Source organism: Lemur catta, chromosome 3, assembly GCF_020740605.2.
Source record: "Lemur catta isolate mLemCat1 chromosome 3, mLemCat1.pri, whole genome shotgun sequence".
In the NCBI taxonomy this organism is placed as follows: Eukaryota; Metazoa; Chordata; class Mammalia; order Primates; family Lemuridae; genus Lemur; species Lemur catta.
The window spans coordinates 92,206,623-92,228,717 of record NC_059130.1 but is presented as its reverse complement, the minus strand read 5'-3'; the positions used below and the strand labels follow the sequence as shown (position 1 = coordinate 92,228,717).

The 22,095-nt window shown below is 44.5% G+C and overlaps 1 protein-coding gene across 2 annotated transcripts in view; it reads left to right on the top strand.

Annotated features, from left to right (window-relative positions):
- Positions 1-431: 431 nt before the first annotated feature.
- Positions 432-22,095, top strand: part of RAD54L (RAD54 like) — a 27,422-nt gene continuing 5,758 nt past the window's right edge. The window contains exons 1-13 of one of the 2 annotated variants that reach the window (XM_045545512.1): positions 432-488; positions 916-1,000; positions 1,107-1,193; positions 3,232-3,351; positions 8,493-8,553; positions 9,285-9,420; positions 9,904-9,973; positions 10,094-10,382; positions 10,619-10,743; positions 15,988-16,138; positions 20,636-20,762; positions 21,749-21,823; positions 21,959-22,089. In XM_045545512.1, the coding sequence (XP_045401468.1) occupies positions 974-1,000; positions 1,107-1,193; positions 3,232-3,351; positions 8,493-8,553; positions 9,285-9,420; positions 9,904-9,973; positions 10,094-10,382; positions 10,619-10,743; positions 15,988-16,138; positions 20,636-20,762; positions 21,749-21,823; positions 21,959-22,089 (1,399 nt within the window). In that variant the 5' untranslated portion in view covers positions 432-488; positions 916-973. Of the gene's footprint in view, positions 1,001-1,106; positions 1,194-3,231; positions 3,352-8,492; positions 8,554-9,284; positions 9,421-9,903; positions 9,974-10,093; positions 10,383-10,618; positions 10,744-15,987; positions 16,139-20,635; positions 20,763-21,748; positions 21,824-21,958; positions 22,090-22,095 lie in introns of both variants that reach the window. The other variant, XM_045545511.1, reaches the window with a different exon arrangement.

Below are 22,095 nucleotides of genomic sequence, written 5' to 3'. Positions count from 1 at the left end.
AAGCCCGGTCAAACTCGCAGTAATGTGCTGCCTTTCATTATTTTCGGCTGTCTACAAATGGGGACCGGCGGTAACTCCTCTGCGGTGCAGTCCAGTGCAAATCGCCCCCTCAGTTTCTGCGGGGCTAGCTCACGGGCCTGGAACAAAGGCCCAGGGACCCGAACAGAACTCCAACCCGCAGGCGCCAATTCTGCTCCGCCCGGCTCGGCCCGGCTCGGTCAGGCTTGGCCCTCCCAGCACGGTTCCGCACGCCTCGCCCTTCCACCCAAGTCCCACCTCCTAGAAGTCGGTTCGTTTCTCTGGCGCCAGAGCCCGGACCCCTCACTGGGCTCGGCACTAGGCCCTCCCCTTCCGCGGTCGCGAGCGCCGAACTCATCGAACGTAGCCAATGGGTGACGCAGTGGCAGCGCGGCGGGAGGTTCGATTGACCGGGCCTGGCGGGTCGGAGAGTCTTGGCGGCTGTTAACGCGCGCTTTGGAACCAGGAGGGTAAAGGGGGTGCTGCTTGGCCCCGAATCCATCTCTGCCTCTCTTTTCAGCCCTTCTTGGGATTCTCCTCTCAACCTAGGTCTTTTGCTGGCCCCGCCTGGATCCCTGCTCGACCTCCCTCAGTCCGGGCCTGGCATCAGCATGCAGCGCCGGGAAATCCCCTTTTTCCAGATTTGAGCTTCCCAGGCCTTGGACTTTAACCCCAATTTCTCTCTCCTAGCCTTTGATTACGGCCCCCTCCCCCGCGAAACTACCTTCTTTCACTCCAGCTGGGACCATTTTTCCCAACTCCGCTCTGCCGCCTAGGCTAACTGGCGACCTACACTCTGTTTGGGTCCAAACCCCAGCCCCTGGCTGGATCCCCTCTATCCCCATCCTCTTTAATTAGCCCATCCTCTCAATAATATAGTAATCCCCTCTATATCAGACCCTGGTCCTGCATTCTTAGCTGCTACTTCCTTTGACCTTCGCCTGATGGGTACTTGATGGTTTATGCTCCTGGGCCCAGGATGGTAAGTGTGAACTTAGGGGAGACTGGGAGTAGCCCTGCGTCTGGGTCTAATGGGCCCTGGCTGCAGAATCCCCGCAGGTGCTCAGTTCCCATTCTTCCCTTAACAGAGGCGGAGCTTAGCTCCCAGTCAGCTGGCCAAGAGAAAACCTGAAGGCAGATCCTCTGACGATGAAGACTGGCAGCCTGGGGCAGTTGTGAGTAATCAGTGGGATAGGGAAGGTGGGAACGAGGGGCTGTCTGAGCAGAATGGAAACCTGGACTTGTTTTCTTGGGTTACATAGTCACCTCCGGATGGCCCTTTCATATGTTCTGTAAACTTTTAATGAGTACTCACTTTGTGCCAGCTATTGAACAAAATTAATAAAATCTTTGTCCTCAAGGTAGTCAATAGAAGCTAATACTCTTTTCCACCAGGAAAAGAGTGGAAAAGAGTATTTCTGGTGGAAAAGAGTATTCTAAAGCAAAAGAGTGGTTGGGTTTGGCCCTTTGACTCCTTTGGGGAAAAAAAGGGCTGCACAACAGTAACTAGCAGCTGTTCTTTTGCTCTTTGTCCCCTGCCCAGTGTCACAGAACAGTAGAGTGTTCTGGGCCTGCCTTAGAGTCCTGAGCTCACTTGGGCTGAAATATAAGGGGTGGTCCCTTTCAGTCCTTGCTCATACTCAAGTACTGTGTGTTCTACTTTGAACTGGGCCCTGTGCTCTTGTGCTCTGCTTCCTGTCTTGGAGGCTTTCTGGGGCTGGCTGTGGGCAGGAGCTATTTAAACCAAAATAAATGGGACAATGCAGCATGTACCTCAGTGAGAGAAAGCAGTTCAAGAAGCAGGGACAGCCAGGCATGGTGGCTTACGCCTGTAATCCCAGCACTTTGGGAAGCCAAGATGGGAGGATTGCTTAATGCCAGGAGTTCGAGACTAGCCTGGGCAACCTAGACAGACTCCTGTCTTTATAAAAATTAAAAAAACATTATCCAAGCATGGTGATGCATGCATGTAGTCACAGCTCCTTGGGAGCTTAAGGCAAGAGCATCCCTTGAGCCCAGGAGTTCGAGGCTGCAGTGAGCTATGATAGCACCATTATACTCCAGCTGGGATGACAGAGTGAGACCCTGTCTCTAAAAAAAAAAAAAAAAAAAAAGAAGCAAGGGCTTGGCAACCAGAGCTTTGAGGGATGAGATCCGCTAAGAAAGGACTAAAAGGCACTTTTTTGGCAGAGGCAGTGAGTAAAGGCATGTAGGGGAGAGGGAACTGGCATTTGTTTCAGGTGTATCTTATAGGATCGTTGGAGCTTCAGATAACCTGGCAAGCTGGTACAAGTGGGCTCTTGCCTGATGGCTTGGTGGGGCTTGCTCAGTAGTTGTACCATTGGTGTGCAGGGGGCTCCTCTACCTGTGAGGGAGGCACATTGGCTGCCCCTTGCCACTTACATGGGTCTCAGACTTGAACTCGGGGCAGCATTCTTTGCAGCTGGGTCATGCATGGTGCTGTCAATTTCTGGTTGCCCCTGAAAATGCTTTCAGTGCCAGTGACCTCACTACCATGAAGTAGAATGAGTGGGGAGTGGCCTCAGTGGCTTGGGAGTTGAGGACAGCTGTACTCTTGTCCCTCCTTTGGGAAAATAGGGAAGCATTTGGTTGCTCAATTATTCATTTGAGCTTTTGGAGTGAAGATTTGGGACAGGCTGGCTGCAGTGGCTCATGCCTGTAATCCCAGAGCTTTGGGAGGCTGAGGTGGGAGGATTGCTTGAGACCAGCCTGGGCAATATAGTGAGACCCTTTTTCTACAAAAAAAAAAAAAAATTGAGCCACACCTATAGTCCTAGCTATTGGTGAGGCTGAGGCAAGAGGATCCCTGGAGCCCAAGAGTTTGAGGTTGCAGTGAGCTATAATTGTGCCACTGCACTCTAGCCTGGGTGACAGAGTGAGAACCTGTCTCTGAAGCAAAAAAAAAAAAAAAAAAACCTTAGGGCCACTGTGATTCCATGCTGCAGGTGGATTTGATCTTCACAGACCCACTTCATTTACCTCTTCTTTGCCGCCCTCAGATTAAGCTCTAGTTTTCTCACCTATTAAATAAGGATAATAATAAACCTATATCATTGAGTTGCTATGAAGATGATACATAATACTAAATATGAAGAATTTAGCACAAAGCTTAGAACTTAATAAGCACTTTAAATAGTAATTTCCATTACTCTATGGTCTCTGGACTTCAGCCTTCCCAATTCTGTCTCCTAGATTCCTAAGAAACGGAAATCCAGCAGTGAGACTCAGATCCAGGAGTGTTTCCTGTCTCCTTTTCGGAAACCTTTGAGTCAGCTAACCAATCGACCACCCTGTCTGGACAGCAGTCAACATGTAAGTCAGAACCGCAACCTGTGTGTGTATGTGTGTGCCCAGTCATCTTGCCTAGGTAGATTCACACCCCTGTAGACTCCCTCAGTGCCCTATAGAGTGGCCAGCAGATAGACATTTGTGGGGGCTTTGGGCCTGCCCACAGTTGCCGTGGCCTGCTCAGAGATGTCTGCCTGATTTGTGCCTTGTTTATAGTACAAGGGCACCAGGCATCAGATGGCTCAGATTCCTGAAGAAAGAGTAGAAGAGAGGGAAGGCTGTGGTGGGACGCTTGAAGCAGCTCAGTCTCTGACTCTGCGTATGGTTTTAAGGAGTACCAGAGTCCTGTGGCTTCCATGTGTTTTCTCCAGTAAAGTAAAACTTAATTGTCACCATGGCAGGTTCTGTGCACTATCTCACTTAATTGTCATTTTTTAGATGAGAGAACTGAGTCTCAGGGGTTAAGTAATTTGCCAGATGTTACAGAGTAGTCAGTGGGTGGAGTAGATCTGCCTAGTTCCAAAGCTTTTTCCATCAAGCTTTCTGGGGAAAGCTTTTTTTTTTTTTTTTTTGAGACAGAATCTTTGCTCTGTCACCTGGGCTGGAATGCTGAGGTAAGCTTTTGAAGGAAAAATGGGAATATGTAATGGAGGTTAGTCATTTGTACATTCAGCAAACATTTAAAAACAGTTTTATATACTATTTGATAAATGCAAAAGAATATATATATAACACCTAAGTTTTAAAACAAAAACCACCTGTGAACCCACTATCCCAGACACTAGAGCATTGTCAATGCAACATAACCCCTTTTCCCATCCCTAGAGGTACAGCTATCCTGAATTGTGTTCATTGTCCCTTGCTGCCTTTTTTTTTTTTTTTTTTTTAAGACAGAGTCTTGCTCTGATGCCCAGACTAGAGTGCAATGGCATCATCATAGCTCACTGCAGCCTCCAACTCCTGGGCCCAAGCGATCCTCCTGCCTCGGCCTCCAAAAGTGCTAGGGTTATAGGCAGGAGCTGCTGCACCCAGCCTATCCCTTGCTTTTTTATGATAGTTTTACCATATGTATATAATTCACTAAGTAACACGTTTAAGGTTTGTTTTTTTTTTTTTTTTTTTTTAAGTTTTAAAAAATGACATGTAGCCCCCTCAGACTTTTTCATTCAGGATTTGTTCGAGTTGTCCCTTGTAACTACATGACATAAATGCAGTTGGGGTGGGAGTACACAGCAGGGGGTCTAACAGTCTGGAGGCTGGGGAAGACTTGCATTCCAGGGACGGGATGATTAAGTCCTGAAGGATATGAGGGGTTAGCCAGGTGAAAGGAATAGAAAATATGCCAGGGGAAACAGCCTGTTTGAAAGCCTGGCAGGAAGAGAAAGAGGTGGGTCCTGAAAAGGGTTTTCTATGGCTGGATCAGTTGGGAGATGGTGGTAGGAGATGAGAGTTGGAGTGCTGTGTAGAGGCTGGGAGTGGAAGGCCTTTCGTAATCCATGCTGTGACAGACTGGACTTTTAAGGACACTGAAGAGCTTTTGAAGTATTTTAAGTAGGGGTGGGATGAAAATCCATAGGAGTGGGAGAGACTGGAGCTAGGGGAAAAAAAGACTTATGAGTGGAAGAACTTTGGTTTGATTGCATGTGGGGAGAGGGAAAATGGAGGATGAAGTTGAGCTTTCAGACTGGGCAAGGTAGATGGCTGTGCCATGTACTGAGATAGGGAGCACAGAGAAGGAATAGCATTTGGTGGGAGTGATATGGCGAGCACTGTAGTCATGAGGCCCAGGATACTTTTAGGGGCCCATAAAATTAAAAAAATTTTTTAAGAGACAGGGTCTTGTTCTGTTGCCCAGGTTGGAATGCAGTGGTGCGATCATAGCTCACTTGCAGCCTCAAACTCCTGGGCTCAAGGGATCCTCCTGTCTCAGCCTCTGGAGTAGCTTGGACTATAGGTATGCACCACCACGCCTAGCTAATTTTTCTTATTTTTTGTAGAGACAGGGTCTTGCAATATTGCCCAGGCTGGTCTTGAACTCCTGGCCTCAAGTGATCCTCCCACCTTGGCCTCCCAAAGTGCTGGGATTACAGGTGTGAGCCACTGTGCCTAGCCCACAAAATGTTTTAATTCCTTTTTTTTAAAATAGTTTAATGTGCTGTGTTTTAATGGCAAACTTACATGAACAGAAGACAGATAATATTAAAAATATGTTTTGCATGTGGGGCAACTCAGAAAAGTATAGTGAACCGATGGAATCTACTGTAGGATAAAAATGCTACAAACTCCTTTTAGGTGCTGTCAATAAGAAATTTACTTGTTTTTTTAAAATGTCCATTATCTAGAAAAATTTAACAGGTTTATTTATAATTGTTATAGAATTGAACTGTTGAAACTTGTTCACTGCTTTATGTCTCCACATTTATATTAAAAATTGACACACAAATGAAAATGGAAAAACTGCAATATCTGATTTCTGTCACCTACTTTTTCACTCACAGCCATATACTTAGATACCTTTTGATCTCGTGGGGGAAAAAAATCTAACATTCAGAACTACCAATAAATAGAAAATTTTTTTTTTTTTTTTTTTGTTGAGAATGAAATATTTCCCATTATAGTGGATTCTGTTACACATTTGGCATGGATAGCACACAGGTTGGTGGTGCCTTCAAAAAGGCCAACCAGATAGGTCTCACTTGCCTCCTGCAAAAGCACCAAGAGCTGTACTCTGGAAATGCATATCTGTTTTGAAGTCCTAAGCAATTTCTTATACCAGATGCTGGAAGGGAAGTTTGCTGGATTTCTGATATGTGATCTCAGGGACTGCCACGGTACCAGGCCTACAACGATGAGGTTTCCTCACTCCTCCAGTAGAGGGTGCACTCTTGCAAGTGGCTTCTGTGGTCACTCCTGGGTAGTTTTCCACTGGTCGTATTTACCTCATTTCTCCTTTGGCTGGAGACCAGTGAGCTAGAAGCAGCACTTGAGTTAGCAATGGCAGCCTTTAATTCCTTTTAAAATCAGAAGGAAAAAAGTACATAGTGATGAATCCAACCTGGATTATATTTATCTATACCAACACAGTCATAGGATATAATTTTTTTTATGGAGGAAGAGGCCCAAAAGGCAAAAGTGCCTGCCCACAAAAGTAATAGTGCAGCCTTAGAAATGAGGACGTTAACCTTACATGATGAGTGTGAAGTACCTGTAGGTTATCTGGGTTTAGAGGTAGTTACAAATGTGGGTGTGGAGCCTAGGAGTGAAGTATGGACTAGAAACAGATTCGGGGGTCATTAGCATAGAGATATTTTATACCTCAGAAGTGTATTGGAGCATCTGGGTGAATGTGCAGTTAGAAGAGCTGAGGGCTAAACCCTGACCCCTGTGGAGCACTGACTTTTAAGGGGGTTAGGCAGAGGAAGAAGCCCATTATAGGACTGAGCATGAGATCCCAGAGAAGCGAAACGGTGGGAGAGTGGTGTCATGGAAGTCAAGGTCAGAGAATATTTCAGAAGAAGGAGTAGCCAGCCTCATCAGGTAAGATAAGGATAGACACATGTCCATTGGAATTAGGGTCATGTAGGCCATTGGTGATCTTGGCCAATCATTTCAGAGGAGAGGGCGGGGCAGAAGACAGATAGGAGGAGTGGGAGGTAGAGAAGGGGAGACAGACAACTCTTTCTAGAAGTTTGCCTGCAGAGGGGAGAAGATAAAGAATCAAAGGAATTTTTGTGTCTAAGATAGAGAGTTAAGCATGCTTTAAATGCTGATAAGAAGGAGCTAGTAGAGAGTGATAAGTTGAGATATAGGAGATCAGGCATAACTGGTAGGGTGAATATCTGTGGAAATGGGAAGCTTTGGCCTTGGGAGGAGGGATCAGAGGGAAAGGATGATATGAATTATCAGTAACTAAATGAACAAAGAATGAAAGCATGTTTTCTCTCCTTCCTCTGCCAGAGTCTGGTGAGTATTATCAGATGAGATTCCTGAAAGCTGGCTGTTCCAAGTCTTGCAGGCTGTGCTGTCAGACGTTTTTGGCCAGGGGTCTTCATATTCTCCTTTGCCAGTTATGCAAGCCTGTGGTTCTCCCTGCAGAACATGTGGCTCCTGGGTTCTACTAAAAGTATTGGTTTTTTAAATTTGGAGTATATGGCGAGGCACGGTGGCTCACGCCTGTAATCCTAGCACTTTGGGAGGCCGAGGCAGGAGGATCGCTTGAGCCCAGGAATTCAAGGCTGCAGTGAGATATGATGATGCCACTGCACTCTAGCCAGGGCGACAGAGTGAGACTCTATCTCAAAAAGAAAAAATAGTCAATAAAATAGATTTTATTCAGGTATAAAGAAATGTGCAAATAAATAAAGGATTTGGCTCATCACCAACCATGTCACGTTATTTAGTGTAATAATGAAGTTCATTTCTCCACATTCTTTTTCTGTCTTCCAATATATTACAAAAAATATTCATCATATTTTTCCTATTTAATGTACATTGATTTTCTCAGCTGGATGAGGTGGCTCATGCCTGTAATCCAAGCACTCTGGGAGGCCCAGGCAGGAGGATTGCTTGAGGTTGAGAGTTTGAGACCATCGAAAGCGAGAGCGAGACCCCATCTCTACAAAAAAATAGAAAAATTAGCTGGGCATGATGGACTAATTTTAAAAACCAAGTAAGGGCCCTAGAGTCAGGAAAGTCCTGTATTTGTAATGGCTGTGTGACTTGATAAAGTGACTTAATCACTCTGAACCTCAGTTTGCTCGTCTATAAAATAGGAATGCCAGTAATATACGGACCTCATATGGCTGGTAGGATTAAATGGTATTAATAACATGAATGCAAGAGGCTTACATTGTTAGCCATCATTATTGTCATTTTTGCTGTTAATATTACTATTATTATTTTAACGATATTGTACCCTAGGGTGCCATACCCTACAGAAGAGCCAGGTGTCCTCACTGGCATGTTCTTTCATGAGTGAATGGGTTCTGAGCCTCATGGTTGACTGAGGCTAAGTGCTCCTGTTGTCCCTAGGTATTTGTAGAACCTTACATAAAGCCTGAAAGATGGAAGCTGTTGCATAAAACCTAATGTGGAGCATATGATAACAATATTGTCCCATTACATCTCCAATCAGTCCTGAATCCCTATTTCTCCTTTCTTTATAGGAAGCATTTATTCGAAGCATTTTGTCAAAGCCTTTCAAAATCCCCATTCCAAATTATCAAGGTAAAATAGAGACTTTTCTAGTTTTTGAATCAGTCATGTGTAAATTGTGCCTGAATAAGTTAAAAACCTCTGCTTTTGTAAATATAAGCTTACCTGAAAATAGAAGGTGCCAGTCCAGTGGTGGCTGGGTTTGGGGTGGCCCTCCTGAGGCCTGCATGAAAGCTGTGTTAGTGTCGGTAAGGGTGGCCAAGACTGAGGGCTCTGCATCTTCTTGGTGGGGGGGTGCCAGTGCTCCGGAAGCACCTGGTGGGCCTCGGTAGCTGATGGACCCAGGCTTCATTAGGTGCAAGTGCATTCAGTAGCATCTCCTTTATGAGGTTGACTGTGTGGGAGACCTAGATTCTACAGACTTTTTCCCTGTCCTTTGTAGTAAACAGCATTGTGCTAAAACTGGGGCTGGGGGGTGGGGAGGAGACCGGCTCTCAAGAGCTTTCAGACTTGAAAGGCCCCTTTAAGGTTTCAGACCTTTCCAGGATAGACTTGAGATGAACAAGATCTGGCCCTCTAGAAGTCTGTAGTTGAATGGGAGAAATAAAATGGGAAAACCTCTGATCCAAAGCAGAATGAGATAATGGTCAGATAGAGGTGCTCAAACAGGGTTTGGAGGAGTTCTGGGAGAGAGAGAGTCATATGGGATCTCAGGAAACGTTATGTGAAGGACAGTGTTTGAGCTGGGCCTGCTGGAGCTTCTGAACAGAGGCTTCGGTGACAGAATGATTGTTGGTTTGCAGGTCCTTTGGGCTCTCGGGCTTTGGGCCTGAAAAGAGCTGGGGTTCGCCGGGCCCTCCATGACCCCTTTGAAGAAGGTGCCTTGGTTCTGTATGAGCCTCCCCTGCTGAGTGCCCATGACCAGTTGAAGCTTGACAAGTATGTGCATTGGTATCTCCTGCGCAATTCTGGTCCTCTGTACGTGCACATTCCTGGGAGGGCGGAGGATATTTCAGTGTGATTTCTCTTTGGGATTGGCATATGTTTTCAGAAAGCTGTCATGACTACTGCACCATCCAGTGTAGGAAGTTGGGAAAGGAGAGTACTTGGGGAGGAGCATGTGGTCGTGACCAGTTAGTGAAGGTTCCTCATCCCTCCTGCCATGCTTACTCTGGAGGAGGCGTGATTGAGGTGATGACACAGGGAACCCATCCTTCTCTCCTAACTTGCTAACTCCTAGAGCAAGAATTTGCTATGGTTTTATGGTGTGGTTACTAGGCCAAGAATGTCCTCTTTTAGGCAGCTGCCTCTGTTTCCTCTGCATCAGCAGGACCCAACCTCCCCAAGGGCATGCCCTTGCTCATGTCTGAGCACCATGTTTTGTTTTGTTTTGTTTTGTTTTTTTCTGCTGTGTTTTCTCAGGGAAAAACTCCCTGTCCATGTGGTTGTTGATCCTATTCTCAGTAAGGTTTTGCGGCCTCATCAGAGAGAGGTAAATGAGGGTGAAGGGAATGAGGGGTGGGGCTAGGGGCTGAGCCTGGGAGACTGCCATCCTTTGGGAAGCAGCAGTGTAGGTGCCAAAGTGGCTGGGCTGAATGCTGTTATTCCCCAGGGAGTGAAGTTCCTGTGGGAGTGTGTCACCAGTCGGCGCATCCCTGGCAGCCATGGCTGCATCATGGCTGATGAGATGGGCCTGGGAAAGACGCTGCAGTGCATCACGTTGATGTGGACGCTTTTGCGCCAGAGTCCAGAGTGCAAGCCAGAAATTGACAAGGCGGTGGTGGTGTCGCCCTCCAGCCTGGTGAAGAACTGGTACAATGAGGTTGGAAAATGGCTTGGAGGGAGAATCCAACCTCTGGCCATCGATGGAGGATCTAAGGACGAGATAGATCGAAAACTGGGTATGAAGCCTCAACAAAGATGGTTGCACTCTTCTACCCAGCCTGCTGCTTGCTTTCTTGTGTGTATGCTCACTTGTGGCCAGGCTTGAGGGCGATGCAGGGGAACAAGAGAATTGCCATTGAAAATAGTTGGTTATTTCCAGACTCAATTGAAGAACTGTTGAACTGTTTCTTTGTGTTTATTTTTTTTGTTAAAGGTATTCTGATTTTTTCCCTTAACACCTTTTTTGTTGTAGAAGGATTCATGAACCAGCGTGGAGCCAGAGTGCCTTCTCCCATCCTCATCATTTCCTATGAGACCTTCCGCCTTCATGTTGGAGTCCTCCAGAGAGGAAGTGTTGGTCTAGTCATATGTGATGAGGTACTTGACTCTCAGCAGTCTGGGTGGTAGGAGAAAGTCGGTCATCTCCTCACTGAGCACTGCCATCCAAGGGCTGTAGTAGTCACTGGGGAGTCCTGAGGACAGAGGATGCTGCCTTGAGGGAGACAAGTGGGAGGGAGAGCCTGTGATACCAGTGTGCCGAAGGAGGGATGAAACAGTGCTTGGAACTCCAAGGAGAGTAGGGAGTGAGTGCTGTGGGCTGATAGGTTTTGTTGCCTCCTGATAACATTCATAGACCAAAGAAGGATGAGAGGGATTTGGGTGGGTGGAGAGACATATGGTACAGTGTTTAGGAGAATAGCTTCTAGAGTCAGAGACCTTTATTCATTTCTTGTCTCTGCCACTTATCAGTAGTGTGACCTTGGACAAGTGACCTGAGCCTCTATTTCTACATCAGTAAAATGGGGTGATAATATCTGCCTTATGGTTATTGTGAGGATTAAATGAAGTGATTGAGGGAAAGCTCTTATCACGGTGACTGGTATGCCATAAGGCCTTGGTAAATGTCAGCTCTGGTTTTTATTCTATGCTGGGAGTACTCACATGAACAAAAGCAGAGATAAGAAAGCCCAGTGTGGACAGTCGATATGCTTTGTGGTAGTTTGTGTTGACTTCTAGTTCCTTCTCTCTGGGACTATGGGAAATACGGCAGTAATTACTTCCTGGCCTTTTTCAGTATGCATTAATGTTGGTAGAGATGCTATTGCTTAGGAAGTCGTGAAGATGGCAGGGAGCTTCCTACTATAGAGAATTTTCCAGGACTCCCTCGGGCTTGGCTACCCTGAGGCTGCTGCCATTGTTTGTACCTCTTGGGGAGAGTTAAGGGCCTTTGCACACCCCTGGGACTCTAATGGAGAGGTGGCTAAAAGACTTGGCCCTGTCAACCAACTGGCAAACTTGACTGTTCTCTGGGGATTATAGATTAGCATGTGTCTGAGGGACTTTAGGGAGGGGGACAGGAGAAGAGCTTACTTTTGGGTACCAGCTTGCTAGTTGTGAACTATGTCATTGCTGGACTTCTCTGGCATGTCTACAAAGTCCTGATACGCTGGTGGGCTGTTCTTTCTGGTGGAAGTAAGGGACTTAGTGGGGTTGAGGTGGGGTATGCATGTGACTGCTCTGATATGGGGCCCTGGCCTCTGCTTCACCACCATGGAGGGGGACTGTGCCAGGAGCCTGGTCCAGAGACCAGGGCGTTGTGGGAGAAGAAGGCAGACTGTAGCTGCTGAGCCCTTAAGGACTGGGGAGCGTTGAGACTTTTTTTCTACTCTTTAGTGTTCCTCTTCTTTCTCACTCTGTCCTGTTTTATGAGCTGACTCTGTGCCGGCCACACGGGACTAGGCTGCCTCTTGTTACACTGCAGCCCCCGGCCTTCCTTTCTACTTGTTTACCTTTTTATTTGTCAACTTTTTGTCAATTGTCAGAGACCTGAGGAGCCCACAGTCCTGAAAGATAGTCATCCTACTCCAGAGGAGAGAGTTTGTCCTGTTCAGACCCTGGAAAGGGCAGGTGCCATCCTAGACTTTCATGTTCTGAGCATCCATAGCTGCTTTCTCCCAGCTAACATTTTGCCCTGGAATGCACAGTTCTTCATAATAACTTTTTTTTTTTTTTGAGACAGAATCTCTGTTCACCAGGCTAGAGTGCCATGGCATCAGCCTAGCTCACAGCAGCCTCAAACTCCTTGGCTCAAGCAATCCTTCTGCCTCAGCCTCCCGAGTAGCTGGGACTACAGGCATGCGCCACCATGCCCGGCTAATTTTTTGTATATATTTTAGTTGTTTGGTTAATTTCTCTCTATTTTTAGTAGAGACGGGGTCTCGCTCTTGCACAGGCTGGTCTCAAACTCCTGAGCTCAAATGATCCGCCTGCCTCGGCCTCCCAGCGTGCTAGGATTACAGGCATGAGCCACCGTGCCCGGCCCGTAATAAGTTTCATGTACAAAATCTTTGATTCTTAATCAGAACCCATGGCATCACCCTTGGCTTTGCCCCTTACAAGCATGACTTTCCACAGATGATACTACTCTGAGACTCAGTTTTTTTTATTTATAGAGTGGATGGAACAGGGTCTACTTGAAAGGGACATGATTCTGATCCAGATGATATGTAGACACTCTTTTTAAAAGTATATGAATAGGGGAGAGATTGACATCATCACTATCATCTGGTTTTAGAGGTGAGGAGACTGGAGCTCAGGGAAGTGCAGGGACTTGCCCAGGTTCACTCAGCAAGTACATAGTGAGCTGGAACTTGAATGCAGGTCTGAGATCTTAAGTCCTGGCCATTTTTGCTATGCCTTACTGCCTTGAATGCTTGGTATAAGGAGCAGCTTGGCTCAGGTACAGAAGCGCTGTCCCTGTGTTCCTCATCCCGATCCATGAATGTTCCCGTACAAATGCTAGAACACAAAGCAAGCCAGGTGAAAGATGCTGGGGAGATGCATAAAATACATGAATGCTACTCATGGGTCTCCTGTTAGAGACGGAAGTCGTGGTATTTAATCTAGGCGTGATTTTTTATTTTAAAAAAGAATAAATTGAGAACTCAGCCAGAAGAAATTCAGCTTGTAAATTAGAATTATGAGAACTTTTCATCTAGCCAAACATTTGATTTGCTGATATGCCAGACTTTGTGTTTTAAATCTATAGGCGATGGTGGCAGGAGCTGGGTCTGGAGCCTCAGTGACTGGTCCAATAGGGAGCTGAGGTCGACCTTCCTTCCATAGAGGCCCACAGGGTAGCGTGGCAGCCTAGTTCATTTGCTGGGTTATTTATTAAGTACCTGTTATGTGTCAGGCCCTAAGGATCCCACAATACCTTCCCTTGGGGAGCTTCAGTTTAGAGGGACCTAATTGGTTGGTTTTTTTTTTTTCTTTGTTTGTTTTGTTTTTTTTTAATTTTAAAAAATTTTTTACTTATTTTTTTTGAGACAGAGTCTCTATTGCCAGGGCTAGAGTGCCATGGCATCAGGCCTAGCTAACAGCAACCTCAAACTTCTAGGCTCAAGTGATCCTCCTGCCTTAGCCTACTGAGTAGCTGGGACTACAGGTGTATGCCATTACACCTGGCTAATTTTTTCTATTTTTAGTAGAGACAGCGTCTTGCTCTTACTCAGGCTCGTTTCAACTCTTGACCTCAAAGGATCCTCCTGCCTTGGCCTCCCAGATTGCTAGGATGACAGGTGTGAGCCACCGTGCCTGTCTGGGACCTAACTGTTGATGCCCATTTTCCCTGGACCTGATGGTTAATTTCCTCACAAGTTTCAAGTCTCATTTCCCTCTTCAACTCAGAAGTCTAAGCCTTCTGTTTTATGGCTAGTGCTTAGAGCCTCTAATAATTTTTTAAAGATTAAAATTCTGTGTTTATTAATTCTTTTTAAATTCATTCTTTAATTCAGCTAACATTCACTGAGCAGTACTCTGTGAACAGCTTTGTCCTGTGCACTAAAATTATAACGGTGAATATGAAATGGCCAGAACTTCTTAAGTCTCTGCCTTAAGAAGTTCATACCTAGTTGAGAAGATAAAGTACAGCAGAGTGTGATTAGTACGCTAACATATGTATCAGTGGATGAGACGCAGACTACTATAGTGCCCAGACTTCGGAGTCAGACCTGAGTTCAAATCCCATTTCTACTACTTTCTAACCAGCATAATTTTGGATAACGGCCCCTCTTTGAACTTCAGCTTCTTCATCTCTAAAATGGGTATTATAATTTCCTCTTGTTTAGATTATAGAAGAGAATATAGGTAAAGTGCTTAGTACTGTGCCTTGCATGTTAAAAAGGTTCAATAAATAGTAGCAGCCATTATGTATACACTGCCATAGTTGCACAGAAGTGAGGGAGACCAACAGTCTGGGGTCATTGAGGAAAGCTTTGCATAGGAGGTGACACTGAGCTCTTCCACTGCCTGTGGAAGAGCTCTACGCAGAGGAGTGGCATGGGCAAAGAGACATAAGGAAATCAGTGGTAGGAGTGGTGAGGAGATAAGGCTTCCTGGATTACAATAAGCTCAGAGAAGCTCAGGGACACTGAGGCCTCATTGAGAGGAGCTTTGAATGCTAAGCTAATACCCTTAAAAAACTCTGAACTTGATCCTAAAGATGGGAGAGTCAGTGGAGGGTCTGTGTTTGTTTATGTATATATGTATGTATGTCAGAGTCTTGCTTGTTGCCCGGGCTAGAGCGCAGTGGTGTGATCACTGCTCACTGCAGCCTCAAACTCCTGTGCTCAATTGATCCTCCTGCCTCAGCCTCCTGGGTGGCTGGAACTACAGGCATATGCCCTGACGCCCAGCTAATTTTTCTTTTCTTTTTTTTTTTTTTAATAGAGACAGGGTCTCACTATTGCCCAGGCTGGTTTTGAATTCCTGTGCTCAAGTGATCCTCCTAGCCTTCCAAAGTGCTAGGATTATAGGCTTGAGCCACCGTGCCCGGGTCTGTGTCTAATTGCATTGTCAAAGGCTGACCAGAGAGAGCAAGGCTTATTTGTTTCTTCATTCTTTCACTGGTGGTTGAGTTTTGTGTGTCTTGCCCAGTGTGGGGCTGAGTGGGGGGTGGGTATAGAGAAGGCACAGGCCTAATCTTGCCCTCGTGGTTCTTGGAAAAAGAGGGAAGGCAGTATGGTCCTTTATCATTTTCTTGAAAAAGGCTTAAAAGAAAGAATTAACACAGGTGTGGGGGGCAGGGGTAGGGGACAGGGAGATTAAGGATGGGGGAAGAGACATGGGAGGCAGAGGGAGGCTCTTTACATATACTAGTGGTGTGGATTCTAGTGGGAGGTGGAGTGTGGGCCAAGTCCCTTCAGCACTGGAGGTAGGTCATGACAAGCCCTGGAGATAATATAGAAGGCATCTGGCTCAGAAGGTTCTGGGTTGGTTGGGTTGGAGGGAGAGTTCCCTGTAACATGGCTACATGGTCTCTGAAGAGGACAGGTGGGCTGCCAAGGCTCTGGAGGTTATGGCAGGGAAAGGGATGAGAGGGAACAGAGGGAATCCTTGCTTTATGGATGTAGCAGTGGTCTGGAAACTAAAGGTCTACCTTTTGAGCTTAATATTTCTCCCTAGTCAAGTGAGTGAACTTTTTCATGCTGCCTCCTACTTAGTTTCCAAGGTCCCAGAACCTGTCATGTTTGTGACTCCTGTTTTCCTACTTACACAAGACTTTGCTACCCATGCAATGATGGCACATTGTACTCTGAGTGCGAATTAATTCCCTTGCAGGGACACAGGCTCAAGAACTCTGAGAATCAGACTTATCAGGCCCTGGACAGCTTGAACACCAGCCGGCGGGTGCTCATCTCCGGGACCCCCATCCAGAATGATCTGCTTGAGTATTTCAGCTTGGTACATTTTGTTAATTCAGGCATCCTAGGTAAGAATTTGTCTGCCACATTGGAGAGGAGCCTTGCCTTGTCCTTGGGAGTATAAAGGAGAGAATGCTAGTTATGTGTGGGTCACTAAATACTCTTGAAAGACTGTTTCTCTTGTCTGGGAATAGCAAAGCCATTGGGGAGGTCTTGGCTCTGCTGAGCAGAAAGGCCCAGTTTGGCCATTTTTCCTTTGCAGAGGTGGCAGGGGCTATACAGAATGTGTCCTCATGAGCTGTGTTACCCCGAAGTAAATATTTTTGCTCCTCATATCCTGGCTCCCTTACAAGAGCTTTGGCCTCAGAGGAGACTGTCTTGGGCAGTTTGTTTTTTTTCTTAAATCATTTTAACCTTTTTTTTTTTCTTGAGACAGGGTCTTTCTCTCTTGCTTGGGCTAGAGTGCGGTGGTGTCATCATAGCTCACTGCAACCTCAAACTCCTGAGTACAAGTGATCTTCCTCCTGCCTCAGCCTCTCAAGTAGCTAGGACTACAGGTGTGTGCCACCATGCCTGGCTAATTTTCCTATTTTTTTGTAGAGATGAGGTTTCACTATTTTGCTCAGGTTGATCTCCAACTCCTGGACTAAGCAATCCTCCTGCCTCAGCCTCCCAAAGTGTTAGGATTATAGGCATGAGCTACCAGGCCCAGTCCGTTTTATCCATTTCTGAGTATTTCAGTTCAGTGGTAGTAAGTACCTTCACATTGTGCAACCGTCACCACCATACATCCTCTGAATTTTTTCTTTTTGCAAAGCTGAAGCTCTGCCTATTAAATAATAAAGCCCCATTCCTCCCTTACCTCAGCCCCTGGCAACCACCATTTGAGCAGTTCTTGCACACAGATATTTGTGGAAGGGTTTGTTCAGTGCCACTGCAACCCCAGTGCTCAGGAGAATCCCTTTAGGCAGAGAACCTACTGAGTGGCAAGATTATCACAAAGTGAACACATTTGTGTACCTACCACCAGATCAGTTACTACCATCCTCTCAGCAGCTGCTCCTCTAATCACTACCCTGTCCTTCACCCCAGAAGTGAACACTCTGCTGACACTATAGATTGGTTTTGTCTATTTTTGAACTTTATGTAAATGAAATTATACAGTATATATTCCTTTGCATCTGATTTCTTTCGTTCAACATCATTTTTAAAATTCATCCACGTCATGTGTAACAGTAGTTTGTTCATTTTCATTGTTGTATACTGTTCAATTTTATGAATATATTAGAATTTATCCATTCTGTTGAGTACTTTCCAGTTTTTAATTTTTTTGAATAATGATGCCGTGAACATTTTTGTGCATGTTTTTACATGAGCATAGTATACATTTTTGTCCTAAGAGTGGAAGTGCTGGGTCATATGTTTGTTATGTATGTGCTCTGGTCTAGTAGATATTCCAGTTTTCCAAAATGATGATTTTGCCAGGAGTACATGAGAATTCCAGTGTCTCTACATTAGGGATCAACAAACCTTTTCTAATAGGGCTAGAGAGCAAGCATTTTAGGCTCACAGGCCATATTGTCTCTACCACAACTATTCAACTTTGCTATTGTACCATGAAACAGCCAGAAATAATATGTAAATGAAAGGGTATGGCTGTGTTCTAATAAAACTTTATTTATAAAAGCAAGTGGCTAGCCGTGGCTGTAGTTTGCCAACTCTTGCTCTATATTATCACCAATATTTGTCTTTTGGGTTTTTAAAAAGTTTTAGTCATTCTGAAATGGGTGGGTGTTTAGTGCTATCTCATTGCATTTGTCTAATGATGGATAAAGTCAAACATCTTTTATTACATTCATTGGCCATTTGGAGATCCTCTTTCATGAAGTACCTGACTTTGTCTTTTGCCCATTTTTAAACATTTTTGTTTATCCATCGGTTAATAGACAATGGGGTTGTTTTTACCTTTTGGCTTTTAGGAATAATACTGCTATAAATTCATATTCAAGTTTCTATGTGGACATATGTTTTCATTTCTCTTGAATATATGTACCTAGGGTTAGAATTGCTGTGTCATATAACTATGTTTAATCAAAGATGTCCATTATTAGGTTAAGGAAGTTCACTTCTTTTTTTCCTATCCTCCCCAGTAGCTAGGACTGTAGAGGTACATGCCACCACACCTGGCTAATTTTTTTTTTTCTTAGAGACAGAATCTTGCTATGTTGCCCAGGCTGATCTCAAACTCCTGGCCTCAAGCAGTCCTCCCCCCTTGGCCTTCCAAAGTTCTGGGATTATAGGTGTGAGCTACCATGCCCAGCCAGAAGTTCACTTCTATTCCTAGTTTGTTGAGTGTTTTTCATGAAAATGTATTGGAAGAAGCTTTATTGTTTTACCTTTCATATTAAAATTTATAATCTGTAGCTGAGTGCAGTGGTGCATGCATGTAGTCTCAGCATCTCAAGAGGCTGAGGCAGGAGGATCGCTTGAGCCCAGGAATTTCCAGCTTGGACAAAATATTGAGACCTTGCCTGTTTAAAATAAAAGAGGTCGGGTGCAGTGCTCACCGCCTGTAATCCTAGTACTCTGGGAGGCTGAGGAGGGAGGATTGCTTGAGCTCAGGAGTTCGAGACCAGCCTGAGCAACAGCGAGACCCCGTCCCTATTAAAAATAGAAAAAATTAGCCGGGTGTGGTGGCATGCTACTTGGGAGGCTGAGGCAAGAGAATTGCTTGAGCCCAGAGTTTGAGGTTGCTGTGAGCTAGGCTCTCTAGCCTGCGTGACAGAGCAAGACTCTGTCTCAAAAAAAAAAAAAATAAAAAAAAAATCTATAATCCATCTTAAATTAATCTCTATGTATGGTATGAGGTGGGGATCAAGATTCATCTTTTTCCTTATGATGGATGTCTGGTTCACCTAGTACCAATAGACTTTTTTCCCCTTACTTTGCAGTGCTACCTTCATAAATCAAAAATCCATATATATGTTGCTCTATGTGGATTCTTTTCTGTTCCACTGGTCTGTCTGTCTCCAGTACTTCTCTGCTTTAATTACTGTAGCTTAGTATAAGTCTTGATATGTATTAGTGTGAGCCTTTTAACTATATTCTATTCCTCTACATTGTTCTAGATATTCTTGGCCCTCTGCATTCCCATGTCAATTTTAGAATCACCTCATCATTTTGCACCCCCTTACCCCCCCAGAAAAAATCCTTATTGGACTCTTTAAATCCATAGATCAATGCTGAAAGATATGATATTTTTATAGTATGAAATCTTCCAGTTTATTAATATGGCCTGTTCCTCTATTTGTTTAGATCATCTTTAATTTCTTTCAGTGATCTTTTATGGCTTTTTGCAGAGAAATATTATACATCTTCAGTTAGATTTATTTCTAGGTTTGTAATGTTTTCTTAATGCAATTATATGATATCTTTCCAAGTTTTTATTATTTATAATTACTTTTTGTTGGTAAATAGAAATTCAGTTGATTTTTGGTACATCTACTGGACCTGGACTAATAGTCTTGGTATCTGGAAACCTTGCTAATTTTTTTTTCTAATAGTTTCTGTAAATTCTTTTGGAGTTTTCTACATATATAATCATGTCATCTGCAAATAACGATAATTTATGTCTTCCATTTTAATTTGTATGATTTACATTTCTTTTTTGTCTTATGCACTGGTTAGAGCCTTTATCACAGTGCTGAATAGAGGAGTTGACAATGGGTCTCATTGCTGATCCTGGGAAAAGGAAATCTTTCAATATTTAACCATTGAATAAAATGTTTGCTTTTTTGTTTATAGATATTCTTATCAGATTAAGGACTTTTATTAGTTTCCTAGGTGTTTTTATCATGAATGGGTATTAAATTTTATCAAATAATTGCTTTTTCTAAAAATTGAAGTGAAATTCACATCATGTAACCTTTTTTAAAGTGTACATTTCAGTGGCATTTAGTATATTCACACTGTTGTGCAACAAGCACCCCTGTCTAGTTCCAAAACATTTTCATCATCCCTAAAGAAAACCTTAAACCCACTAAGCAATCACTCCCTATTTACCCCTACTCCCAAACCTTGGTAACCACAATCTGCTTTCTGTCTTTATGAATTTGCCTATTCTGGATATTTTACATGAATGGAATCATACAATATGTGACCTTTTGTGTTTGGCTTCTTTCACTTAGCACAATGTTTTCAAGGTTCATCCACATTGTTGCATATACTTCTGTACCAATGCATGCTACTTAATCTTTTATAAACAACATGTAGTTGGGCTTTTAAAAAAAATCTACCCTGACCATCTTTGTTTTTTAATTGGACTTTTTAATTCATTTATATTTACTGTAATTAATCTTTGGGTTTTAATCTACCATCTTTCTATTTGGCCTTTCAGATGTTCACTGTTTTAGTATCTCTTTGATCTGTTAAACAGGAATTGGCCTATATCTTCAGTTTTGTTGTTCTTGATAGGAAGGTTGGTCTGTGACAAGGTAGTCTTCCATTACTAGCAGTGGGAAAATTATTCCTTTTCCACATTCTTTAATTTTCCCTTCTGTGTTTAGGGACTGCCCATGAGTTCAAGAAGCACTTTGAGCTGCCAATTTTGAAGGGTCGAGATGCAGCCGCCAGTGAGGCAGACAGGAAGCTAGGAGAGGAGAGACTTCGGGAGCTCACCAGCATTGTGAATGGGTAATGACCCCAAGGGAGGTCATCAAAATTTCTTCCCAAGCCATTCAAGGCCAATCCTTTAGGGGACTTGACCTGTCTGGAGCCCTTAAAGGCTGGCATTCTAGGAAGTAGGTGGGATCTGGGCCCTGTGGTCTGGTTTTGGTCTGTTTACAAACCTGCAAGGAAGCTCTTTGAAGCTGCTGGACTTCCTAGGCACAATATACCTTGGAGTATCAGTAGTACTTCAGAAGCTTCTTGTCAGTCAGTCTCAGACTTAAAGAACCAGGCTTCTCTCCCCAGGCCCCATGGTTCTGTGACAAGTAGAAGACAATCTGAAAGATGGGTGTGGCTCCCAGGCTAAGAGGACTTATTTTTTTCATGGGAGTTGCATAGCCCAGCGGCCAGATACATATATACATTCTGGACTCCTCTTTCCAGAGGAGGTATGCATACTTGATGGGTTATATCGTAAGAGTCCTCCTGCCCTTCCCAACTGCCTGGCTACCTCTCTCTACCAATTTTAAATGATGGGAAGGAGAATCAGTGTTTTTAAGAGATACTTCTTAAGTGCTTGGATCTTTATCCTTCCTGGTCTGCCCAGGAGATGTGGGCTTAATTTTATTGAGCCTAGGCCCATGTGGCAGCAGGCATTTGGCAGAAACTCCCCTGAGAGCTTAGTGGTTTGCAGTTTGCTTTTCCTGTCAGAGCTCCAGGCTCACTGGGAGACCTCAGCTTTGTCTTAAGATCAGCCAGCCGGTTGAAGGGGAAGAGAAAGAGCTGTTAGTCTACATTAGGCTGTTTCAAAGGTCTGTGTTCCCATGACTGAGACCCTGATACAGATATCTTTGCCATAGGGCTGATGGGTGTCTGACAGTTGATACTACAAAAGAGAGCCAGTCTTGGTCCTTTGGGTGGTAGCTTTTCTTTTTTAAGGGTGGTAGCTTTTATTCCAGTAGTTAGCACAGTAGTTTTACGAGCCCCTTGCCTTTTTATCTTATTTTCCCTAGGTGCCTGATACGGAGAACATCTGATATCCTTTCTAAATACCTGCCTGTGAAGATTGAGCAGGTGGTTTGTTGTAGGTACTGAACTCAACTGAAGGGTATGGAATTAGTGGATCAAAGCTTAGCTTCTGAAGTATGGCTGGGCTTTCAAGATGTCTTCAGAGGGCAGAGTGTTGTTCAGCTTTTCCCACTGACCTGGCTGCCTTTTTTCAGGCTAACACCCCTTCAGATTGAGTTATACAAGAGGTTTCTGAGACAGGCCAAGCCAGCAGAAGAATTGCTTGAGGGCAAGATGACTGTGTCTTCCCTTTCCTCCATTACCTCGCTAAAGAAGCTTTGTAATCGTGAGT